The sequence below is a fragment of the Myxine glutinosa genome, chromosome 1 (assembly GCF_964187855.1).
Source record: "Myxine glutinosa chromosome 1, kmMyxGlut1.1, whole genome shotgun sequence".
NCBI lineage: Eukaryota > Metazoa > Chordata > Myxini > Myxiniformes > Myxinidae > Myxine > Myxine glutinosa.
This window is the reverse complement of record NC_136261.1, coordinates 418,417,476-418,442,966: the sequence shown is the minus strand read 5'-3', so window position 1 is coordinate 418,442,966 and position 25,491 is coordinate 418,417,476. Positions and strand designations below refer to the sequence as shown.

The 25,491-nt window shown below is 40.3% G+C and overlaps 1 protein-coding gene across 8 annotated transcripts in view; it reads left to right on the top strand.

Moving 5' to 3' along the window:
• The window catches only part of LOC144888257 (E3 ubiquitin/ISG15 ligase TRIM25-like), a 1,054,438-nt gene that overhangs the window by 1,022,966 nt on the left and 5,981 nt on the right, over nt 1-25,491 (top strand). For 4 of the 8 annotated variants that reach the window (XM_078770579.1, XM_078770583.1, XM_078770578.1 and 1 more), the window contains 5 exons: nt 9,148-9,741; nt 10,515-10,610; nt 12,696-12,929; nt 19,414-19,436; nt 21,749-21,876. In XM_078770579.1, the coding sequence (XP_078626705.1) occupies nt 9,193-9,741; nt 10,515-10,610; nt 12,696-12,929; nt 19,414-19,436; nt 21,749-21,876 (1,030 nt within the window). In that variant the 5' untranslated portion in view covers nt 9,148-9,192. Of the gene's footprint in view, nt 1-7,163; nt 9,042-9,147; nt 9,742-10,514; nt 10,611-12,695; nt 12,930-19,413; nt 19,437-21,748; nt 21,877-25,491 lie in introns of those variants that run through there. The other 4 variants (XM_078770584.1, XM_078770582.1, XM_078770577.1 and 1 more) reach the window with 4 other exon arrangements.

Below are 25,491 nucleotides of genomic sequence, written 5' to 3'. Positions count from 1 at the left end.
CGGATCCAAGATTGACCCCACTTGGCCCCAAAAACATCTTTCACTCAATTATGTAATACAGATCCAAGATTGACCCCACTTGGCCCCAAAAACATATTTCTCTCAATTATGTAATGCAGATCCAAGATTGACACCACTTGGCCCCAAAAACATATTTCACTCAATTATGTAATACTGATCATTTCATTCATTCATTCATTCATTTATGTAATACAGATCAAAGATTGACCCCACTTGGCCCCAAAACATATTTCACTCAATTATGTAATACAGATCCAAGATTGACCCCACATGGCCCCAAAAACATATTTCACTCAATTATGTAATACGGATCCAAGATTGACCCCACTTGGCCCCAAAAACATCTTTCACTCAATTATGAAATGCCCAAACAAGATTGACCCGACTTGGTTCCAAAAACATCTTCCACTCCATTATGAAACACAGATCCAAGATTGGCCTCACTTGGCTCCGAAAACATCTTTCACTCAATTGTGTAATACAGATCCAAGATTGACCCCACTTGGCTCCAAAAACATATTTCACCCAATTATGTAATACTGATCCAAGATTGGCCCCACTTGGCCCCAAAAACATATTTCACTCAATTATGTAATACTGATCCAAAATTGACCCCACTTGGCTCCAAAATCTTCTTTCACTCAATTATGTCATACAGATCCAAGATTGACCCCACTTGGCCCCAAAAACATATTTCACGCAATTATGTAATACTGATCCAAGATTAACCCCACTTGGCTCCAAAAACATATTTCACTCAATTATGTAATAATGATCCAAGATTGACCCCACTTGGCCCCAAAAACATATTTCACCCAATTATGTAATAATGATCCAAGATTGACCCCACTTGGCCCCAAAAACATATTTCACGCAATTATGTAATACTGATCCAAGATTAACCCCACTTGGCTCCAAAAACATATTTCACTCAATTGTGTAATACTGATCCAAGATTAACCCCACTTGGCTCCAAAAACATATTTCACTCAATTATGTAATAATGATCCAAGATTGACCCCACTTGGCTCCAAAAACATATTTCACCCAATTATGTAATACTGAACCAAGATTAACCCCACTTGGCTCCAAAAACATATTTCACTCAAATATGTAATACTGATCCAAGATTGACCCCACTTGGCCCCAAAAACATATTTCACCCAATTATGTAATACTGATCCAAGATTGACCCCACTTGGCCCCAAAACATATTTCACTCAATTATGTAATACAGATCCAAGATTGACCCCACATGGCCCCAAAAACATATTTCACTCAATTATGTAATACGGATCCAAGATTGACCCCACTTGGCCCCAAAAACATCTTTCACTCAATTATGAAATGCCCAAACAAGATTGACCCGACTTGGTTCCAAAAACATCTTCCACTCCATTATGAAACACAGATCCAAGATTGGCCTCACTTAGCTCCTAAAACATCTTTTACTCAATTGTGTAATACAGATCCAAGATTGACCCCACTTGGCTCCAAAAACATATTTCACCCAATTATGTAATACTGATCCAAGATTGGCCCCACTTGGCCCCAAAAACATATTTCACTCAATTATGTAATACTGATCCAAAATTGACCCCACTTGGCTCCAAAATCTTCTTTCACTCAATTATGTCATACAGATCCAAGATTGACCCCACTTGGCCCCAAAAACATATTTCACGCAATTATGTAATACTGATCCAAGATTAACCCCACTTGGCTCCAAAAACATATTTCACTCAATTATGTAATACTGATCCAAGATTGACCCCACTTGGCCCCAAAAACATATTTCACCCAATTATGTAATACTGATCCAAGATTAACCCCACTTGGCTCCAAAAACATATTTCACCCAATTATGTAATACTGAACCAAGATTAACCCCACTTGGCTCCAAAAACATATTTCACTCAAATATGTAATACTGATCCAAGATTGACCCCACTTGGCCCCAAAAACATATTTCACCCAATTATGTAATACTGATCCAAGATTAACCACACTTGGCTCCAAAAACATATTTCACCCAATTATGTAATACTGAACCAAGATTAACCCCACTTGGCTCCAAAAACATATTTCACTCAAATATGTAATACTGATCCAAGATTGACCCCACTTGGCCCCAAAAACATATTTCACCCAATTATGTAATACTGATCCAAGATTGGCCTCACTTGGCTCCGAAAACATCTTTCACTCAATTGTGTAATACAGATCCAAGATTGACCCCACTTGGCTCCAAAAACATATTTCACCCAATTATGTAATACTGATCCAAGATTGGCCCCACTTGGCCCCAAAAACATATTTCACTCAATTATGTAATACTGATCCAAAATTGACCCCACTTGGCTCCAAAATCTTCTTTCACTCAATTATGTCATACAGATCCAAGATTGACCCCACTTGGCCCCAAAAACATATTTCACGCAATTATGTAATACTGATCCAAGATTAACCCCACTTGGCTCCAAAAACATATTTCACTCAATTATGTAATAATGATCCAAGATTGACCCCACTTGGCCCCAAAAACATATTTCACCCAATTATGTAATACTGATCCAAGATTAACCCCACTTGGCTCCAAAAACATATTTCACCCAATTATGTAATACTGAACCAAGATTAACCCCACTTGGCTCCAAAAACATATTTCACTCAAATATGTAATACTGATCCAAGATTGACCCCACTTGGCCCCAAAAACATATTTCACCCAATTATGTAATACTGATCCAAGTTTAACCCCACTTGGCTCAAAAAACATATTTCACCCAATTATGTAATACAGATCCAAGATTGACCCCACTTGGCCCCAAAACATATTTCACTCAATTATGTAATACAGATCCAAGATTGACCCCACATGGCCCCAAAAACATATTTCACTCAATTATGTAATACGGATCCAAGATTGACCCCACTTGGCCCCAAAAACATCTTTCACTCAATTATGAAATGCCCAAACAAGATTGACCCGACTTGGTTCCAAAAACATCTTCCACTCCATTATGAAACACAGATCCAAGATTGGCCTCACTTAGCTCCTAAAACATCTTTTACTCAATTGTGTAATACAGATCCAAGATTGACCGCACTTGGCTCCAAAAACATATTTCACCCAATTATGTAATACTGATCCAAGATTGGCCCCACTTGGCCCCAAAAACATATTTCACTCAATTATGTAATACTGATCCAAAATTGACCCCACTTGGCTCCAAAATCTTCTTTCACTCAATTATGTCATACAGATCCAAGATTGACCCCCACTTGGCCCCAAAAACATATTTCACGCAATTATGTAATACTGATCCAAGATTAACCCCACTTGGCTCCAAAAACATATTTCACTCAATTATGTAATACTGATCCAAGATTGACCCCACTTGGCCCCAAAAACATATTTCACCCAATTATGTAATACTGATCCAAGATTAACCCCACTTGGCTCCAAAAACATATTTCACTCAATTATGTAATACTGATCCAAGATTGACCCCACTTGGCCCCAAAAACATATTTCACCCAATTATGTAATACTGATCCAAGATTAACCCCACTTGGCTCCAAAAACATATTTCACCCAATTATGTAATACTGAACCAAGATTAACCCCACTTGGCTCCAAAAACATATTTCACTCAAATATGTAATACTGATCCAAGATTGACCCCACTTGGCCCCAAAAACATATTTCACCCAATTATGTAATACTGATCCAAGATTAACCCCACTTGGCTCAAAAAACATATTTCACTCAATTATGTAATACATATCCAAGATTGACCCCACTTGGCCCCAAAAACATATTTCACCCAATTATGTAATACTGATCCAAGATTAACCCCACTTGGCTCCAAAAACATATTTCACCCAATTATGTAATACAGATCCAAGATTTGCCCCACTTGGCCCCAAAAACATATTTCACTCAATTATGTAATACTGATCCAAGATTAACCCCACTTCGCTCCAAAAACACATTTCACTCAATTATGTAATATTGATCCAAGATTGACCGCACTTGGCCCCAAAAACATTTCACGCAATTATGTAATACTGATCCAAGATTGACTCCACTTGGCCCCAAAAACATATTTCACTCAATTATGTAATACAGATCCAAGATTGACTCCACTTGGCCCCAAAAACAAATTTCACTCAATTATGTAATACAGATCCAAGATTGACCCCACTTGGCCCCAAAAACATATTTCACTCAATGATGCAATACTGATCCAAGATTAACTGCACTTGGCCCCAAAAACATCTTTCACTCAATTATGTAATACAGATCCAAGATTGACCCCACTTGGCCCCAAAAACATACTTCACTCAATTATGTAATCCAGATCCAAGATTGACTCCACTTGGCCCCAAAAACATATTTCACTCAATTATGTAATGCAGATCCAAGATTGACCCCACTTGGCCCCAAAAACATATTTCACTCAATTATGTAATACTGATCCAGGATTGACCGCACTTGGCCCCAAAAATATCTTTCACTCAATTATGTAATGCAGATCCAAGATTGACCCCACTTGGCCCCAAAAACATATTTCTCTCAATTATGTAATGCAGATCCAAGATTGACACCACTTGGCCCCAAAAACATATTTCAATCAATTATGTAATACTGATCATTTCATTCATTCATTCATTCATTTATGTAATACAGATCAAAGATTGACCCCACTTGGCCCCAAAACATATTTCACTCAATTATGTAATACAGACCCAAGATTGACGCCACATGGCCCCAAAAACATATTTCACTCAATTATGTAATACGGATCCAAGATTGATCCCACTTGGCCCCAAAAACATCTTTCACTCAATTATGAAATGCCCAAACAAGATTGACCCGACTTGGTTCCAAAAACATCTTCCACTCCATTATGAAACACAGATCCAAGATTGGCCTCACTTGGCTCCTAAAACATCTTTCACTCAATTGTGTAATACAGATCCAAGATTGACCCCACTTGGCTCCAAAAACATATTTCACCCAATTACGTAATACTGATCCAAGATTGGCCCCACTTGGCCCCAAAACATATTTCACTCAATTATGTAATACTGATCCAAAATTGACCCCACTTGGCTCCAAAAACATATTTCACTCAATTATGTAATACTGATCCAAGATTAACCCCAGTTCGCTCCAAAAACATATTTCACCCAATTATGTAATACTGATCCAAGATTGACCGCACTTGGCCCCAAAAACATCTTTCACCCAATTATGTAATACTGATCCAAGATTAACCCCACTTGGCTCCAAAAACATATTTCACTCAATTATATAATATAGATCCAAGATTGGCCCCACTTGGCTCCAAAAACATATATCACTCAATTATGTAATACTGATCCAAGATTGGCCCCACTTGGCCCCAAAAACATATTTCACTCAATTATGTAATACTGATCCAAGATTGACCCCACTTGGCTCCAAAATCTTCTTTCACTCAATTATGTCATACAGATCCAAGATTGACCCCACTTGGCCCCAAAAACATATTTCACGCAATTATGTAATACTGATCCAAGATTAACCCCACTTGGCTCCAAAAACATATTGCACTCAATTATGTAATACTGATCCAAGATTGACCCCACTTGGCCCCAAAAACATATTTCACCCAATTATGTAATACTGATCCAAGATTAACCCCACTTGGCCCCAAAAACATATTTCACCCAATTATGTAACACTGAACCAAGATTAACCCCACTTGGCTCCAAAAACATATTTCACCCAATTATGTAATACTGATCCAAGATTAACCCCACTTGGCCCCAAAAACATATTTCACCCAATTATGTAATACTGATCCAAGATTAACCCCACTTGGCCCCAAAAACATATTTCACCCAATTATGTAACACTGATCCAAGATTGACCCCACTTGGCCCCAAAAACATATTTCACCCAATTATGTAATACTGATCCAAGATTAACCCCACTTGGCTCCAAAAACATATTTCACCCAATTATGTAATACTGATCCAAGATTGACCCCACTTGGTCCCAAAAACATATTTCACCCAGTTATGTAATACTGATCCAAGATTAACCCCTCTTGGCTCCAAAAAATATTTCACCCAATTATGTAATACAGATCCAAGATTTGCCCCACTTGGCCCCAAAAACATATTTCACTCAATTATGTAATACTGATCCAAGATTAACCCCACTTCGCTCCAAAAACACATTTCACTCAATTATGTAATATTGATCCAAGATTGACCGCACTTGGCCCCAAAAACATTTCACGCAATTATGTAATACTGATCCAAGATTGACTCCACTTGGCCCCAAAAACATAGTTCACTCAATTATGTAATACAGATCCAAGATAGACTCCACTTGGCCCCAAAAACATATTTCACTCAATTATGTAATACAGATCCAAGATTGACCCCACTTGGCCCCAAAAACATATTTCACTCAATGATGCAATACTGATCCAAGATTAACTGCACTTGGCCCCAAAAACATCTTTCACTCAATTATGTAATACAGATCCAAGATTGACCCCACTTGGCCCCAAAAACATACTTCACTCAATTATGTAATCCAGATCCAAGATTGACTCCACTTGGCCCCAAAAATATATTTCACTCAATTATGTAATGCAGATCCAAGATTGACCCCACTTGGCCCCAAAAACATATTTCACTCAATTATGTAATACTGATCATTTCATTCATTCATTCATTCATTTATGTAATACAGATCAAAGATTGACCCCACTTGGCCCCAAAACATATTTCACTCAATTATGTAATACAGATCCAAGATTGACCCCACATGGCCCCAAAAACATATTTCACTCAATTATGAAATACTGATCCAAGGTTAACCCCACTTGGCTCCAAAAACATATTTCACTCAATTATGTAATACTGATCCAAGATTGACCCCACTTGGCCCCAAAAACATCTTATACTCTATTATGAAATACAGATCCAAGATTGGCCTCACTTGGCCCCTAAAACATCTTTCACTCAATTATGTAATACTGATCCAAGATTGGCCCCACTTGGCTCCAAAAACATCTTATGCTCTATTATGAAATACAGATCCAAGATTGGCCTCACTTGGCCCCTAAAACATCTTTCACTCAATTGTGTAATACAGATCCAAGATTGACCCCGCTTGGCCCCAAAAACATATTTCACTCAATTATGAAATGCAGATCCAAGATTGACCCCATTTGGCCCCAAAAACATCTTTCACTCAATTATGTAATACAGATCCAAGATTGACCCCACTTGGCCCTAAAAACATCTTTCACTCAATTATGTAATACAGATCCAAGATTGACCCCACTTGGCCCTAAAAACATCTTTCACTCAATTATGTAATACAGATCCAAGATTGACCCCACTTGCATGATAGGACATTGCAATCTTAAGCCAGCCACTTTAACCGTTTAGCCAACATCTGGTTTTACTCTTCCATGAACCTCCATCTTATATAGAAAAACAATTCGTTAACCCAGAGCCATAGAACACTCGAGTTCGGGGAATTTAACAATAGCTGCCATGTTGTTACTCAAGTGTTGACATGTGGTGTGACGTTAATTACCTACTATTGGAACATACCTTTGAGATATTTTCACCTTTTAAATCCCGTACACCTTTCAGACCATTAAAGACTTTTTACCTTCGACCCTTTAAACCCTCAGACCCCTTCAGCCTTTAGACCTCAAAGTCCTTAACAAACCTCTGACTTTAGACCGTTCAGACCCTTCAAACCCTAAACATCTGAGAGCTTTAACTTTTGTTCCTGAAGTCTCTTCGGACAAATTAACCCCTCAAGGCCCTCAAGACCCTCAAGACCCTATGAGACCCTCAATAACCCTTTGGCCTTCAACTACTTTGGTTCTGCTGTTCGTGTTTCCCTCCTCTCTCTGCTGTTGGTGTTTCCCCCTCTCTCTGCTGTTGGTGTTTCCCCCCTCTCTCTGCTGTTGGTGTTTCCCCCCTCTCTATGCTGTTCCTTTTGTCCTGTCACTTTCTAATCCGTTCATTGCACTCGTACGAGCTCCCGATCTTCCACGAGCCTCGACTATGTATACCAAAAAACTGCATTTCTCACTGAACCCTGATCTTCATTACTCCATTTAACAATAATCTTCATCGAAATTTATTTGCTGCCAGCATTTCAACTGTTACCCACAATCCCTCTGTTTTGTGATTCTCTCTTCCCATCAAAAGTAAGTGTTTCATGTTGAAAATCCAACATGGCAACCAACACATTCTAACCATTTCAGTTATCCTCAAACCCTTTCAATCACATACTCCTTCGTTTTAACTGTTTAACTTACACGACAAACACACACACACACACACACACTTTAATACCCTGAATCTGAATGATAATTATTCCTCACGTAATTGTTACCTCCACCACTGAAGGTAGACAGAGCATCGATATGTTTCCACCCCTGTCTGTCGGTCTGTCTGTTAGCAGGATATCTCAAACCGTTATGGACGGATCTAAACGACATTTGGTGGACTGGTTGGTTGTCTGACCAGGACAAGTTGATTCGATTTTGGTGAAGATCTGGATCCGGACATAAAAATTCTTCAAAGTAATTCTTCACCATTTAGATAGAGGGCCAAAAACAATATATAGCACGATATTTCAAAAAGTTTCAGACGAAACATGGTGGATGAGTTGGGTCTGTGACAATGGAATAGTGATTAGATTTTGGAGAAGATCTGAATCCGGATCCGGATGCGGCTTCGAGAATATGGTTACCTTTTTTTTAGGTACTCTTCACCATTGAGAGAGGGGTCCAAAAACGATATATATCATGATATCTCAAAATGTTGTGGACGAGATATGAGAAAACTTGGTGGATGAGTTTGGTAGGTGACAACAACAAGCCAATTAGATTTTGGTTTAGGTCCGGAGACAATTCCAGCCTATCAGTGGACTACAAAACTTATAAACTGTTCAGCCTGGTGGAGGTATGCGTTCTAACGAGGTATGCAGAGGTATGTGTTCTAATGAAGCCATGCTTCTAGTTATTTATTTCAATATAATTAGTTTCAATAGCTCTAGTTTTTCTTCATTTTAATCTCCATTTGCAGGTTTTAATTCAACTCTGCTTCACACTCTTCTCTGACGCCAAGGAGATGGCTTCTTCTTCCTCTGATATGGGAGATAATTTGGATGCACTCACCTGCTCAGTGTGCCTTGCGGTCTATGAGGAGCCTGTTGGTTTGCCATGCGGCCACTCGTTTTGTCGTGTGTGTATAGAGACATACTGGGAGAGGAAGGAAGAAGATTGTGATTGTCCAAATTGCCGTGAGGTTTTTGCACATAAACCAAAACTCAAGAAGAATGTGACCATTGCCTACTTAATGGAAAATATTGTGAATGTGAAGAAGGGAGGCACTGGCGGCACTGAGAGTCGTTGTGAGGTTTGTAATGGAGAGGCAGCGAGGAGGTGTGTACCTTGTGAGATCCTCTGCTGTGAGAAACACCTGAAGCCTCATCAACAGAAAGGGCACAAACTGGTGGATCCTGGAGTGAAGATTGAGGAACTAAGATGTACAAAACATGGAAAGCCAATCCTACTCTATTGTAAGGATGATGAGAGCTTGATGTGCGTCACGTGCATGGGTGGAGAACATGAGGACCACAAAGTTGTTTCTGTGGAGATTGCTCATTCTGAACTAAAGGCGAGTAAATTAATGAAAATGGTTCTGGTTTGTGTTATATCCAAAATGTTTGTTTAATGTATTGTGCTTGAGGTTGCACCTGAATTTTTTTTTTAGTTTCCGATTATCAATTATCGATTTCTGATCATCTTATTACATAATGGAAGTGGAATATTCCTCACAAATGGGACATTTCTGAGAATGAGTGTCTCATCAGAATTGTTTATCATGTGCTGTTGTTGATCATTCACCTGCACAATCCGTAAAGAGGAATGAATAAGCTTTTCATGTGACCATCTGATAAAAAGGTGAAATTGTTGATTTTACATTAACATGATGAGGGTTCAGAATCCACCACAAGAAACTCAGTTTGTTTTGTAATAAGGAAGAACATTCATGGCCCAGAGCAACTTTCAATCTTCCAACTTAAACATTAAAAAAGGCAGTGACGTCATATAATCTCAGTTCAACTACCTGCCACATAATTAAATAATTAATTTAATGTAGAGTGATGTAATCATGACAGATTCAGTGCTTCACCAAACATCGACCTTGAATACAGTTGAGAAACAGTTTTTGTGGTTGATGTCGTTCTGCGACTTTTTCTTGTCCAGCTGTAGATTGAAAGAAAAGAGATTGTTATAAAGTTTGAACAAACGGCCATCGTCTTCACTGTGATATTCTCACAAATGTATATAATGTGCAGGATTTATTTAATTTTGTGCAGAATGTTCCTTTTTAATCCACCACAGGTTCACGATTCTTCACTTCTGTTGTTTCTTTATTCTGTTCAGGGTGTTTTGGCTGCAAAGTGTCATCACGTGTCACAGTCAATGCAGAGCGTTGCATCCCAACTACAGCAGGTTCAGGAAGAGAAAGAGCAAACAGAGGTAGGAATCACCAAGGAATGGGTGTTCTTGGAAAGGGTGATGTCCCCCACCCCGTTCCCCATTTAAAAACTGAATGCACTCGACGGAGGTGTTCAGCCATTGTTTCTCTTCTAATAAGTCGTGGTTGTTTTGTGATGGGATGTACGATAACAAAAGATTCAGAAGAGAAATAACGATGCAAACAGAATGAAGCAAACAATTAATCCAACAATTGCATGTTTGTATGTGTATGTGTGAGCTAACAACTTGGCCAATGTGTTACTGGCACATGTTTTTCAAACGTTCTCAGAGTACTCATGAGAGGTCATGTGCGAGAGAATAATTCCCCCATTCTCCCAATCCCTGCCCAACCTTACCCCCTCAACCCAACACCCCAAGGAGAGGATCAGGAGACAACACCTAAGCTCGGGGTTATATAATTATTATTAGTTTAGATTTGTGGGAATCTTTGTCAATTCGATCACTCCTACGTAGAAAAAAATACATCCTTTAGTAATGATAATTGTTCGTGATAAATCATGAGATTAAAATAAAAAATACACCAAACAATTACATATTGTGATGGAAGTCACTGGTTACCGAACCTGACACCAAGTGACTGCCAATGGCTCCCGAAGTGTGACGGATGTCACCTCCAGATAACTCCAAGAGGATGGCGTTTCTCCAAGAAAACCCTTTAGTAGAACCCTTTGGAATTACCCTTTAGAATAACCCTTTTAAACCCTTTATAATTGCCGTTTAAATCCCTTTAGAATTACCATTTAAAACCCATGAGAATTAGCCTTTAGAATTACTGTTAAAAACCGTTTAGAATTACCCTTTGGAAGTACCGGTTAAAACCCATGATAATTACACTTTAGAATTACCGTTAAACACCCTTTAGAATTACCGTTTAAAACCCATAAGAATTGCCCTTTAGAATACCGTTTAAAAACCATGAGAATTATCCATTAGAATTACTGTTAAACACACTTTAGAATTAGAATTAGAGTTTAGAATTTAGAGTAGCCTGGTGTTGGCTTAGCGGTTAGGGTGCTGGCTTTGGATCCGAGGATCCTGGGTTCGAATCCCGGTCGATCGCTAAATTAACAACAGGGGGGTTGACTCAGCCTGTCATCCTTCCGAGGTCGGCAAATTGAGTACCAGCTTGCTGGGATGAATGATCCCGGTGTGTACCCTGATTTAGAATAGGTACACCGTATCCCTGTGCATTGTAAGAGGTGACTAAGGGTTGGTGCCAGGAAGGGCATCCGGCTATAAAAACATTGCCTCAAACAGGGAACCATGATTGTCATGGGGCCCGCAAGGCCAACCCCTGCTCTAGCGGGGAAAATGGCCTTAAAAGGATCATTCATTCATTCATTCATTCACCCTTTAGAATTACCGTTTAAAACCCATGAGAAATACGCTTCAGAATTACCGTTTAAAACCCATGAGAATTACCGTTTAAAACCCATGAGAATTACCGTTTAAAACCCATGAGAATTACCCTTTAGAAGTACCGGTTAATACCCATGAGAATTACCCTTTAGAATTACCGTTAAACACCCTTTATAATTACCGTTTAAAACCCAAGATAATTACTCTTTAGAATTACCATTTAAAACCCATGAAAATTACCCTTTAGAATTACCGTTTAAAACCCAAGATAATTGCCCTTTAGAATTACCGTATAAAACCCATGAGAATTACCCTTTTGAATTACCGTTTAAAAACCTTTCGAATCACCCTTTAGAATTACCCTTTCGAACACATTAGCATTGAACACGGTGGATTAGAAAGGTTCGTCTTCTTCATTTTTTGATTGCCGGACAAAACCAAATGTGGAAACGGCTTCACCGCTTAAAAATTGAAATAATTAAATGTTAATTTAGACTTATTAGAGGTTAAAATCTCCGATTGGTTCCTGGACTCAATCATCTTTGTAGATAAGAGTGCCCACTTCATTTTACCTTCAAAACCCACACCTGGTACCAGTGATCTAATCCTATTAGCCATAATCCATTGTTCCTTTTGTTAGTTTCTACATTTTCTCCAAGAGTTTCTTCCTGATTTTTTAAAAATTCAAACAATGATTCCTCCCAGAACTCCAGCAGAGATGCTGAGGACAGTTTGGAGGAGAAGCGGAGGTTGGTGTGCCAATTTGTGAATGAATCTGTGGATCTGATGAAGAGTGAAATCAACAAGAGGAAAATGGAGAAACTTTCTCTTCTTGGGAAGCAGATGGAGAAACTGGCGCAGCAGATGGAGGACCTACGTCAAGGAAAATCCACAATGGACACAGCATTCCAGAAACTGGAGGCTGTTTCTTTTCTACAGGTGTGGTTTATCATAAACCAGCAGGCGTTTACCCCCAGCGTTGCCTGGTGATGTTCTAATCCTGATGGAATTTTGAAGAAATCAATTTGGTTTTTTCTCTATTTTTGTGAGTGTCTAAAACACTTCCCTGCACCCACTAAGGAAAATTTATATTTAATATTTATTTGACTAGTACACCCACTCACCATGGGAGCAGCAGAGAGTCATGTTATTATCCCTATTATTGTAATGTTTGTGGGGGTAGATGGTGGAATCCCATCATAAAGGTAGCACTGTATAGTTGTAGCATGGGCCATGGACGGGTAGGAGACATCTCAATGTGTTTAAGTCGAGAAAACTGTGAGCTTAAGATTGTGTACGTGTCACCACACGGTGGGTGGTTTTGTGTTAACTAGGTAGGGTCTAAGGCTAGTTTCTCCCATTATGTGATTACCCCCTGTGGCTTTTCCCCTATGTTTGTACATTTACAAGGTCAGCCATGCAACCACCCCCATTAAACAACGATGGCTGTCCACTGCATGCGGACAGAACCCGTACATTCCCGAGCGAATTAAACTCCGCACCCAAGGAATCGTAACCGGCGGGCCACGCCCCCCAAAGTTCTTCATTGGTGGACGACATGGGGTGTTTTGATGGAGCTCGACCATTGGTCGGGGTGACGTCATGCAGAAGGTTGTGGGTAGAAACGACGGTTGGGAAAAGAGTCAGGCTCTAGGTCAGATAGTTTTGGCATGGAGGAAGAAGAGCGTGTCTCTCTTTTGGCTCTTGTGCTTGGTGAAGGAGCTGGTTTTTTTTCTCTGTGCACGCTTTGAAGATGAAAACTGAGAAAGAGTGGTTTGGACAACTTTTATCGTGAGGAGGAGGGATTGGTGATGGTGGTGCTCTTTGGGGGAGCTGGGGGCCGCTTTGTGCTTGCTGGCCTGGAATTGAGAGGAGGACGTTTGTCTGCCTGATTCACAGCTCAGTGCGCTCACATGGCTGACAGCGCAATTTTGGGGCACTTCGACACGCAGTCCTTTCGTCGACCAACCTTAGCAGTTAACGACCACCAAGCATCTAAAAGTCCTTGTTGAGACAAGAGCTGCGTGCCGGCCGACTAAAAGCAAACATTTATTTTATTTTCTATTTTCCTTGTGTGTTTTTGTGATTGAATGAAGACGTCTCAAATTCGGATTTAGTTTTACCTCACCTTTCATTTGCACCTCTTTTGTTTATTGTTATTAAATTAATCATGTGGCATTTTTCATTTATTTTGTTCGTTTATTTGTCGTGGGTTCCGGAATAAACCCGTGTGTTTCGCGTAGATAAACGTCTCGCAGCCTTTCATCTCACAGTTCCAGAACCACCAATAATTTGGGAGTTCGCCTTGGGAGTAAACACGATCGGCCATTCATCACCCAGTGGCCTTATCCACTGTCTTAAACATGACATTATTATTGCTAATTATTATTACTATTACTTATGTTAGATCAGGTCATTGAAAATATCAGACCGTGCCTCATCATTCTAAATTCTCTATAATAAAATTAACTTCCGTAAGAGTGTCGGGTGGGAAGGTTGGGGGGCAATATCGCAAGTCAAAAAACCCCTTGTGGAGTGTGGTCGTAATATCATTAACATGATGTCATTGCCATAAGTGTTATTACCTTTGAATGAGAAGCGGCCTTGGAAAAATGCCACGAAAATCTCCTTGGCAGAACTCCATATTAGTGGCAAGAAGGGTCGTGTTATTAACCCTTGTGGGGTATATAAACTATATTGGATCTACGATCAGATGTTTTCGGCTGCTTTTCGAATTATCACGTCATAATGGAGGCACCTATGACATCATCATTCACTTACTTTATTCTACCTGGAGAGTTTTTTTTACAATGAGCCATGTCTCAATCTTTTCCAGACAGCACTTTTGAAGATATCGATGTGAAAAGTTTTTCGTTTTTTCCAAGATGGCGCCCGTACCACATGACCTATGACGTCATAATTGCCATTTAAATATTTTACAGGCCGAGGCATTCCTTGTTTCAGGTCAATCAATGAAGCAGTTCAAGAGATAGAAGGTTTTAAAGATTTTCATTCAATTAAATATTGCTGTCAAACTATGTGACTTGACACAAATTTCAAAAGACAATTTGAGCTTCCCGACATGCGGAACATATGTGTAAATATTCCACTCGATATCTTCAAAAATTAGGGAGGAGATGGGTTTTAAGGTTTATGCTTCAAAACGTCACAACTCCTAAACCTGCGTACCGCAACCTTTTTAGCCCAGGACCCAATAAAAAACCCAGGCATCCAGTAGCGACCCATAGAACCCTCACCCCCCCCCCCCCGTTCCCCACACAAACCGTCACGGAAATATCGATTGCTTATGACGTTAATATCCTGGGAAGGGTTCGTTCCATCGTCTTTGTACAGTAGTACAATTCGTAATTGAACAATAAAGCAAAGTGACGACAATCATACAAAACACTGTCCTTATTTTGTTGTTATTTTGTACGGATCTCCATGACCATGAGGAGAGAGAGAGCGAGAGACCACGCCCCCCTTGAGAATGAGCAGCGACGTAGATCACAGACACCGCCCACTTGATATTATTGTCAGCCAATCAGGCGTAAACTCCCTGCCTTGTTAGCTGCTTCGGAAGAGATGAATCCGCCCCCACGATGAATCCGGATGAAGATGAAATGAAGAAGATGAAGATGAAGATGAAGATGAAGATGCTGAAGATGATGAAGATGAAGATGAAGATGAATCTCACAACATTCATTGGCGGTGTATCTTTTGTGAAATAGAATAAAACTTTAATTATTAAAGTGACACACCAAGACAAGGTGTTTGAACTTTATTTTAATCTTCATCGTGAATAGATGATGAACTTAATATGTAACATGAACTGATAAACAAAACAAGAATAACTTTTACTGAAAAAACCCAACATGCATCTGAACTTATATCCAGGTTCAATGTTCCATTATCATGAACAACATAAAATAAACAACTTTCGCTGATTAAACCCGAAAGTGAAACTTACAAGCCTAATTCAAATGTTCCGTTAGCAACATTGTAGATGTGGATTATCCACATCAGTGCGACGGTTGATTTTGCATGTTGGCTCCGAGATCATTGATTCGGCTTTGAAGCGGCGACAATGCGTTTCCCAGGTTGGCGCACAGGGCCACCGTCTCCAGTTTGTTTCGATACTTGGTCTTCAGATATGTCACCGTTGAGAAACCTGCCTCACACATCCACGTCGTCGTGAATGGCATCAGAAACTTTACCGCGAGATGTGCAATCTCTGGGTACTCATGCGACACTGTCAGCCAAAACTTTACTAAAGTGTCCTTCCTGAACAGTGTCTCAAGTGTACCGTCGGACACGATGCCGATCAAGTCCTCTTTCAATCTGTTGGACAAGTTGCAGCACTGGTGAACGTCGACTGAATAAGGGTCTCGGATCCATTTCTTCTCCACGCGTGGATCAACAGGAAAGTATTCATCAAATCGTTTGCGCAGGTTCACCAGATGTTCGACGATGACATCCTTCATGTCCACACGTTCCTCAACACTCTTGCTGAGCAGATCATCCAGGTTTTCGAACATGTCGAATTCATCATTGGTCTGTACTCTTCTCTTCCATAGATCCAGCTTTGACTTGAACGCCGCTATCTTGTCATAGATTACGAACACGGATATCGCCTGCTTATTCGTTTTGCCCTGGAACGATATGTTCAGATTGTTCAACAAGTTGAAGATGTCGGTCATGTATGCCAATGTTGCGATGAATTTGTTGTTTTTGTAGTAGACTGCCAGGTCTGACCTAGCCACCTCCAAGAATGCGAGGACCTGGTCGCGAAGTTCATACAATCTTGCTCCTCTGGAGCATCTCCTCTGGCATCTCCTCTGGAGAGCCAGCAAACAGCTGCAAAATACAGCACCGTGGTGTGTTCTGCATCTTGCTCCTTACACAGCTCTGCAAACAATCTCGAATTTAGGGCGCTCTTCCTGAGATGGTTGATTGTTTTCACTGCAATGTCCATTACTTCGGCAAGTCCAGGTGATATCTCTCTTTCGCCGCTAATGCCTCGTGGTGGAGGAAGCAGTGGGTCCAGCTTGCCTCTGGTGCCACATCTTGGATGAGCTTAATGACACCGCTGCGCCGACCTGTCATCGATGCCGCACCATCGGTACAAACGCCAACACAGTCTTCCCGTGTTTTCACAGGGGTTTCCGGGGGTCATGAAGGGGTCATAAATAACATATCAATTTGTTGAGCCCATTTTTAGGAACCTAACAAACGTACATACCACAAACAGTATTTTGTTCACATAAGCGCGTACGTCACGACCCCCAGGTTAAGAACCGCTGTTCCAAGGCATTATAAAAATTCAATATGTACGATGTGATTGCCATACGTACTTTAAAAAAAGAGGCAAAGTTTAAGAATGGCTGTATTGCAACAAACAATAAAACTTACGAAGTTGTGATATACCAACGTATACATGGCACGAGTAATAGTAAGCAAGAACCCGACACATCAATATTCTAAAGACGAAATGAAAAACTAAATTTAACTATACTTACAGCGCCATGTATTACTTTATAAACCTACAAACCGCCAATGCAGTGAAAAACTTTTACAAAAAAAAACTTACCCGCAATAGCGTACGGTTTCTTTTCTTTGGCTACATTCTCCGCCACCAGGTAGCTGGCCTTGGTCAGTCCCTTCGACGGAAAAACAGCCAAACTAATTACTGACTTGCTGTTCATCTTGCGTTCTTTCCGGAGAAAAAACTCCCGCGACTTGTTGACATGATCTCCATGTTTCTTCTCGAGGTGCCGTTTCAGCTTTTGGGGCCTGAGGGACTCGTTGGCCAACACGTGAAGGCATATCAACACTGTGGTCGATAAACATTGTGCTTATCGATATTCAAGGTGAACCCATAGTTCAGGAACACAGGCTGATATTTCTAGCCATGGCGAGTACCTTACGCTCACAGCTGAATCTTTCTAATGAAAATCAATGGACATTTGAGTGTCGGAAACTAAACGTATGATCTGACTGACCGGATGCACGCGTGGTACATCGTGGTACATCGGTACAACGCGGCAGAAGAGTCCACACTATAAAGTTTGTGTTGGCATTCGTTTGATCTCTGTTCTGTTCAGTCGGGAGAAGTAAATCGTCGATAGTTTTTTTCCCGCGATTTCTGAAACGATCGTGCAACCCATTGAAAATCCTTCGTGACCCAAACATTGGGTTTTTGGGATCCAAACATTGGGATCAAGCGACCCATAGGTTGCGGAACGTCATCCTAAAACATGTGTCCTATGATGTCATGGTCACTGAACTTTGTGTTGTCATGGGTATGCGATCATGCATGTGAAAGTTGGGCTCGATCTGTTCAGCCGTTTTGGAGGAAAAGGGTTTTTCGTATTTTTCATGAGAAACAATATGGTGGCCAAACCATGTGACCTATGACGTTAAAAAAATAAGGATTCTGAATTTTTTTTCACTTACGTCATGCAAAAAAATATCATATTCATAGCATCAAGAGTTAAATTTGTCGAATTCTAACTTCATAATGTTAGCACTTATAATAACCTAAATAAACATATTTTTGTCCCAATGCAGAGTTCTTTCAAAAAAGCCATGGCTCCATTTTTTTCCATTGAGCCGTTTCTGAGATATAGAGGGGCAAAGTTGAAGGTGCTTTTCCAATATGCCACCCATACCATATGACCTATGACGTCATAATTCGCAGGAAAACTTTTACAGGTCTACCCAATCACTTGTTGAAAATTTTGTGCCAATCAGACCAACAGTTGCAAAGAACATTGATTTTACTGTTTTTTTAAAAGAATATTTGTTTTACTTTATAATTCCCCTGTGTATTCGTATTTGTGTCTGACTGGAGGATCCGCAATGTAGGAATTGCAATTAGTTTTCTTCAACATTTATTTCGTCTTGCATTTATTTTTATTAAATCATTATTGTGGCATTTTTCATTTGTTGTGTTCGTTTATTCGTTGTGGGTTCGGGAATAAACCCATGTGCTTCCATTCTGGTAAGCGCCTTCGCTAACTTCCATCCCGCGTGTGCGATAAAAATAACCGCCAAGATTTCGGGAGTTCGCCTCGGGAGTAAAAACGATCGGACATTTGTCACCCAGTGGTCATTTGCCAGTATGATGCTGATGATTCTGTGTTCTCTGGTGATAAATAAAGCCTCCATCTCCTAAACTGTGACAAAATGTCGTCTTATATGCAGTGTAAAAGGGTGATGTGCAAGATTGCTTCAGTAACACTAAACCCCTGGATATTTTTAATGACGATCTTTTAAATCATTATTTTATTAAAATTGAAGCACTTCATTGAACACTGTGTGGGGTATCGTGTTCTGTGAACTCTCCAAAATTTCATAAATAAAAAGAAACATTCATTTATTCAAATATCTTGATCTCATCCTTTGTTTTCTTCCTTTTCAGTGTTCCAAGGACCTGCTAAAAAGGTGAGACTGCATTGGTGTCTGACGCATTACCAGCACAGCCTGATGTTTTTGACCCAATCCTGTTTTAAACATTTGAAGATATTTAATAAATGATAAAACCAAGACAAAAACGAGGGAGACTTTGAGAAATGAGGGTGAGTGAAAGAATGAGGATGAGGGAAAGGATGAGGTTTAGGGAAAGAATGAGGGTTAGGGAAAGAATGAGGGGTAGGGAAAGAATGAGGGGTAGGGAAACGATGAGGGGTAGTGAAAGAATGAGGGTTAGGGAAAGAATAGGGGTGAGGGAAGAACACACAGGGTGAACAAGAAGTTTCTTATTCGGGTTACTCAGTATTTTCTTGTGAACTTGAGTATTTTCCTCCCTTGATTTCCTTCCCTATTTCTGGTCTATAAATGAACAGTTTTGGGCTGACTAAGAGAGGAGGTCATTCTGAAGTTCATTTGTGTTATTAATTGGGCAAAAACTTGAATAAGCTTCTTTAATCCTCATTGATCCTCATTTGAGTTTAGCTTGTTTAGTTCAATCCTTTCTCACCTTATCTTCGTTCTCTACCATCCTCGTCACTGTGGACTATTAATTTCTCAATTGTCGAGATCTGCTGTGTTCATTGATGCACACGAAGTCTCGAACATCCATGAATATTCTGTTCTGCTAATTTCTCGTGTTCCACCTGGTCGTATTACTTCTTCTCTCCATGTCCATCTGTGATTTCTGCTCACCTTCTTCTCTCCATGTCCATCCATGATCTATGGTCACCTTTTTCTCCAACTCCTCTTTCTAATCATTCCTCATTCCCTTACAAATTATTTCAAAAGAGAATTAATGGAACACCTTACCTCAGACTGTCTTGAGAAAAAGGACATGGAAGGGTCTTTTCAACTCTTGGTTTGTGTTTCTGAGCACAATCCATATTTGACTGAATCTCGATATTTTCCAATGCTGAAAGCGTGAGCGGAAAATTTGATCAGTCAATATAGAGGGAATTTGCGTTTGTCCAAATACTGCCAAAGTGGAGGTTTTTGGAAGCGCCAACAAGGGGATTTGTGTTCTACAGTGTTCAAAATATAAAACACAAGCTGAAGTACCTGGCGTTGCTCGGGGAAATTCAAAGTAAGATGCATATTGATATATAATAATATGCATCTTGACATATAATGCAGCGCCAATTTGATTCATGCAGCTGCATGAAGAAGTAAATGTATTTTATTTGTCAGATGTCGGGCGCCCCTTTATATGAACTTTTATAGAACATTACTTGGTTCCTCCTGAGAACACAAGGGCAGTCCAGCATGCACACGAGATTTTATTGAATGTCCCTTCTTTTCGATGGTTTGCCCCATGGCACATACCATATAGAGGAGCCTTTTCTATACCCCTGACTTTTTCCCCCAATAATGCTTGTTATCTTTCCACTCTCATCAACTTTCACAATTAACACCTCACCCAACAAACGTTACAGATTCAGGGAAAATAAACAATTTCTTCCATATGGAATCATAGGTATGCAAGTGTTGTCCATGCACCGAACACGATACACTGTCTAACAGTACAGGACAAATGGGCAAATGCTTTATTAGATTGTGTACATCAACATAAATTACAAAGAAATTGATGGACAATGGACAAAGACATGGTGTATAACATTTGATCCTGGATTCATGAATTACAAGGAGATTGATGGACAAAGACATAGTTTATAACATGTGAACCTGGATTCTGTGCAGCTTGTCCGAGGAGTTCAGATGGAAACACTAACAGGTCAACATTAATAAACATGTCTTCTGAGAATGGTGTTGTCGCACGTCCCACCACAAACACATCGTTGGATTATTCTCACCCAGGTCTTGTTTCTGCAGACAGCCGGTTTTCTATCCCATCACTTCTGAACTTTTCCTTTCTTCAGTCCATCTCCTGTCATGAAGCTGAGTCCAGGACCAACTGACTCACCATGGCTGTTGCATTGCTTGCCTTGTGGTCTTCATCTCATCTTTCAATCATGTCATTCATCATTGATTTATTCTTTCCCCAAAGCACACTTCAATCTCTCCAACCCGAACCGACACACTCTTTCCATACTGTTCATCGTTTGTTTTCTACCTGTTTACTTTATTCTCGATTAGGCTCCTCCAGAATCTGCACTTCTGAATAAAAATTAAAATCAACATAAAAATTCACTCGATCTATTTTCTATTTTTAATTATTTCCCATTCTTTTACAGATAACTTGTTTTGATATGTAAAAATGTATTATTTGAACAATATTCTCTCTTCCAAGAATTTCTAAAACTGATGTTTTTCCTTTTTATTCCAAGGCTCGAGACCATGTCAGACTTTACATCCGTGAAGAGGACACCGCTCCCAGTTCTGGACTTCTCGAAGGAGGAGAATAACTTGAACGGGCTCATCACACTCAATAAGAACTTCCTGGAGAAGATACAGAGTGAGTGACACAAACTGGACATTTTATAAAGAAAATAATAAGGGAACACAAAACGTGGCACAAATATGGAAGAGAAACAGGAAGAGACTAGAACGGCACTCATTGGAGAGCATATCTCCACCAGGTGAACAGTTTACGTTTTGCATCCCAGTGGAACAGAAAATCACAATACAGAATCACATTTAATCAAAATCATCCATCCACAAATTTTGAGAGATATCCTGCCAGATATCGTTTTGGCCATATTTCCCAATGATGAAGAATCACTTAAAAAATTATATAAGCTGGATCCGGATCCGGATCTTCACCAGAATTGAATCGATTCTTCCTTCTCACACACACAACCTGTCCAATAAGTTTCGTCCAAATCCGTCTATAACGTTTTGAGATATCCTGCTATATGTTGGATTTATCCCTATCACTCAATGGTGAAGAATCACTGAAAAATTAAATAATTCTCATATCCGAATTCAGATACAGATCTTCACCAACATCGAATATGTTTGTCCTTGTCAGACACCCAAACGGTCCACCAATTTTCGTCCAAATCCGTCCACAACTTTTTGAGATATCCTGCTGTGTATCGTTTTTGGTCCTATCTCCCAATGTTAAAGAATCACTTAATAAATTGTACTAGCCGGATTCGAATCCGGATCTTCCCCAAAATGTAATCATTTCGCCGCTGTCACATACGCCACAGCTCGGCCAAATTTCGTCCGAATCCGTCCACAACGTTATTGAGATATTTTGTTTAAAAACGGACATACAGACAGACAGACAAACAGACAGACAAACACAGACAGACAGACAGGGGTGAAAACATAACCTCCATCCACCTTTAAAAATTCGAGAAAAGGAACAAATAATAATGTTTTTCTCAGGATGAGTGAGGTTGCAGAGGACAAAAAGCAAACATGGTTTCAGTGGGGAAAACAGGTGTACACAACAGGTAGATGCAACAAGCAAGGTAACCAACGAACAGGAGAAAACTAAAGATGGGAGGGGAGGAAATATCTGAAACCACGGGGCTTGGGAGAGGTGGGGTTCACAAGGGCAGAAATATTTACAGGTAGTGATGGTTGATTTACAGTTCCTGGAAGGAAAATTTGGATTGAATCGTCTCCAGAAAGCAGTTCCACAAATCGGATAAAATATCAGATATTTGTGTTAAGTAGAGATTTTGGGAGTTTGATCAGAAGGAGTTACTGGAAGAAGGGATTCATCCTCGATATATTAGAGATGGTCGGAGACCTAAGAGAGCAGAGGGATCAGGAATGGAGGAAATGGGTTACAAATCACACAAACAACAGGCATGAAGAACTCATGTAACGTGTTAGATGGGGTGATGTAATAGACACTGGGTAAAACGGCAGTAAAACCCTGAATCAATTTATTTATACACCTTTAACCCTTTATTCAAATTGAATTAATTATAAACTTGAACACTATAACACAAATCACCTTCATAATACCTCCAAGAACCATGACATATGTCAACATCGAGCAAGAGATTTATTTTGATCGTGACCCCGAAGCCATTCTATAAAGAGGAAAATAAAATGGAAGAAAAAGGAAAGAATGAAAAGGAGGAAATATGGAATTTTAAATAATCTGTAAATGGAGTGAAGAAGAAAAACGTTGTGGCAGTTTTCCTTCACTTACAAAGATTTATCAAGTTGTTCGGATCCAGCTCCACCTTCTCTAGATGTTCCAACGGCACTTCTGTAGATGTGATTAAAGATGAACAAAAACTACAAGATGTGAAATTTTCTTTTTTTATGTTTATGAAGATGTTTTTATCTTTTAACCAAATAGTTAAACAAGAACAGATACATTCAAAGTACACTCAAGTGTAGTTTGTGAAACCCATCCATGGAAATGATCATCATGGGGTCATCAGCCGTACAAAGATCAATATCGATGATGATGATGATGATGATGATGATGATGATGAGAGTCCGGCCATTTCAGAGGGTGAAGAAGAGGCCACCGATATGCTTCTGCAAGATGCCGATTGACGCCGTGTTCGATGGTGATCAATAAAGCCTCCATCTCCTCAACTGTGATGCATCGTCGTCTTATTACAGTGTAGTCATGTTGGTACAGTGTAGTGGTGTTAGTACAGTGTAGTCGTGCTAAACTTCCAGATTTTAAAAATGATCTTTAAATTGTTATTCTGTTAAAATTGAAGTAAACACTGCGTGGAGTGTCATGTTCTATGAACTCTGAAGTTTTTCAAGTAATGACTTTTAGTGATGGAGGATATACCGACTGCAGCTTGACTTGGAGGCCATTTTGATTTGCTTTTGCTCTTTGGCCCACCTATAATCTCGTTTTAATTAAATCCTTTCCTTTCGGTTGGAATACCAGCATGGATTCAGGAAATCAAAGTATTATGATTGGAAAAATCGGTGATGACGTGAATGAGGAAGTAAAATATTGTTGTGTGACTCCCTCTTGGTTAAAACCGGGGAAATCACGGAGAGCCAAAGCCAGCTTTGACTCCAAAGGCGATGCGCAAATGCGGATTTCACTGTATATGCGGTGGGTGGGGGGGGGGGGGGGGGGAGGGGGGGAGGGGGGAAGAAAGAAGAAGAAGAAGACGAAGCCTTTTACCCGACGTGATCTCGCCGGGCAGTCTTCTTCAAAGCCTGCAGGAAATGAACTCACACAAAAATTGATTTAGAATATACAGGGAAAATAATATCAGGATTTATTTACAACGGAATGCCAGGAATACAAAATAAAACGCGTGATAATAGATAAAGTCCTAAATTGGGACATCCCCACAGCAGACTTAAACACAACACAGGACAGATAAATAAAAATAACAGGGTGTGTGTGTGCTGGCTTAGCTCAACCAGTCGGGGTCTCGTCGGGGTTCGTCGGCTCGTCCGGTGCATTGGCAGGAACCGCCCGGTCGTTGGCGGGAAGTAGGCCTCAGTCCGCCTTGTTCGCGCAATGCAAGGCCTCACTGGACGTCTCGCTCGCCCCTGCCTCATCATGCTCCAGTGGCAAGCCGCCCTTGCACGCGCGCCACTCGCACAGAGAACCCAGCTCTTCATCCGTGCTCTTCCCCCTCACGTCCAAACAAACAGGGGAATGAGGAGACGATGCCAGCACACAATCGCTTGCTCCGAGGTCCAGAACGTCAAGCAGGCACAAGCGTGAGAAGTCCGAAGCAAGAGAGGGTCCAACGCAAGAGAGAGCGGGGAGAGAGAAAAATGTCGGTTTCTCTTCACCTTTTAAAAATCTCCCCTTAGCCAATCAGCTGGCTCCTTCTTGCCTCTGGGCTTCAGCTGCATGCCGATTGGTCCTCCCTACATTGATGTGATCTCCCCATCAAACCCCTCGACTAATCCGTCGTGTGGTGGGCATGGCCTCAGCCGGCCTGAACAATGTTTTATCGCCATGTTGGCGCAATGCGTGGGCGCTTCCTGCCTGCACTTCCGGTGAGTTTTATTGTGGGGGGAATTCAATTAGTATGTGTGGTGCGAATGGGCCTGCCTAGTGTCTATTGGTGTAGCGCCATAAGGGACAATGGATAAATCACATGGTCTCACACACACAGGGGAATTAGCATAATCCCTACGAAAATTAGCACAAGGCCATCCT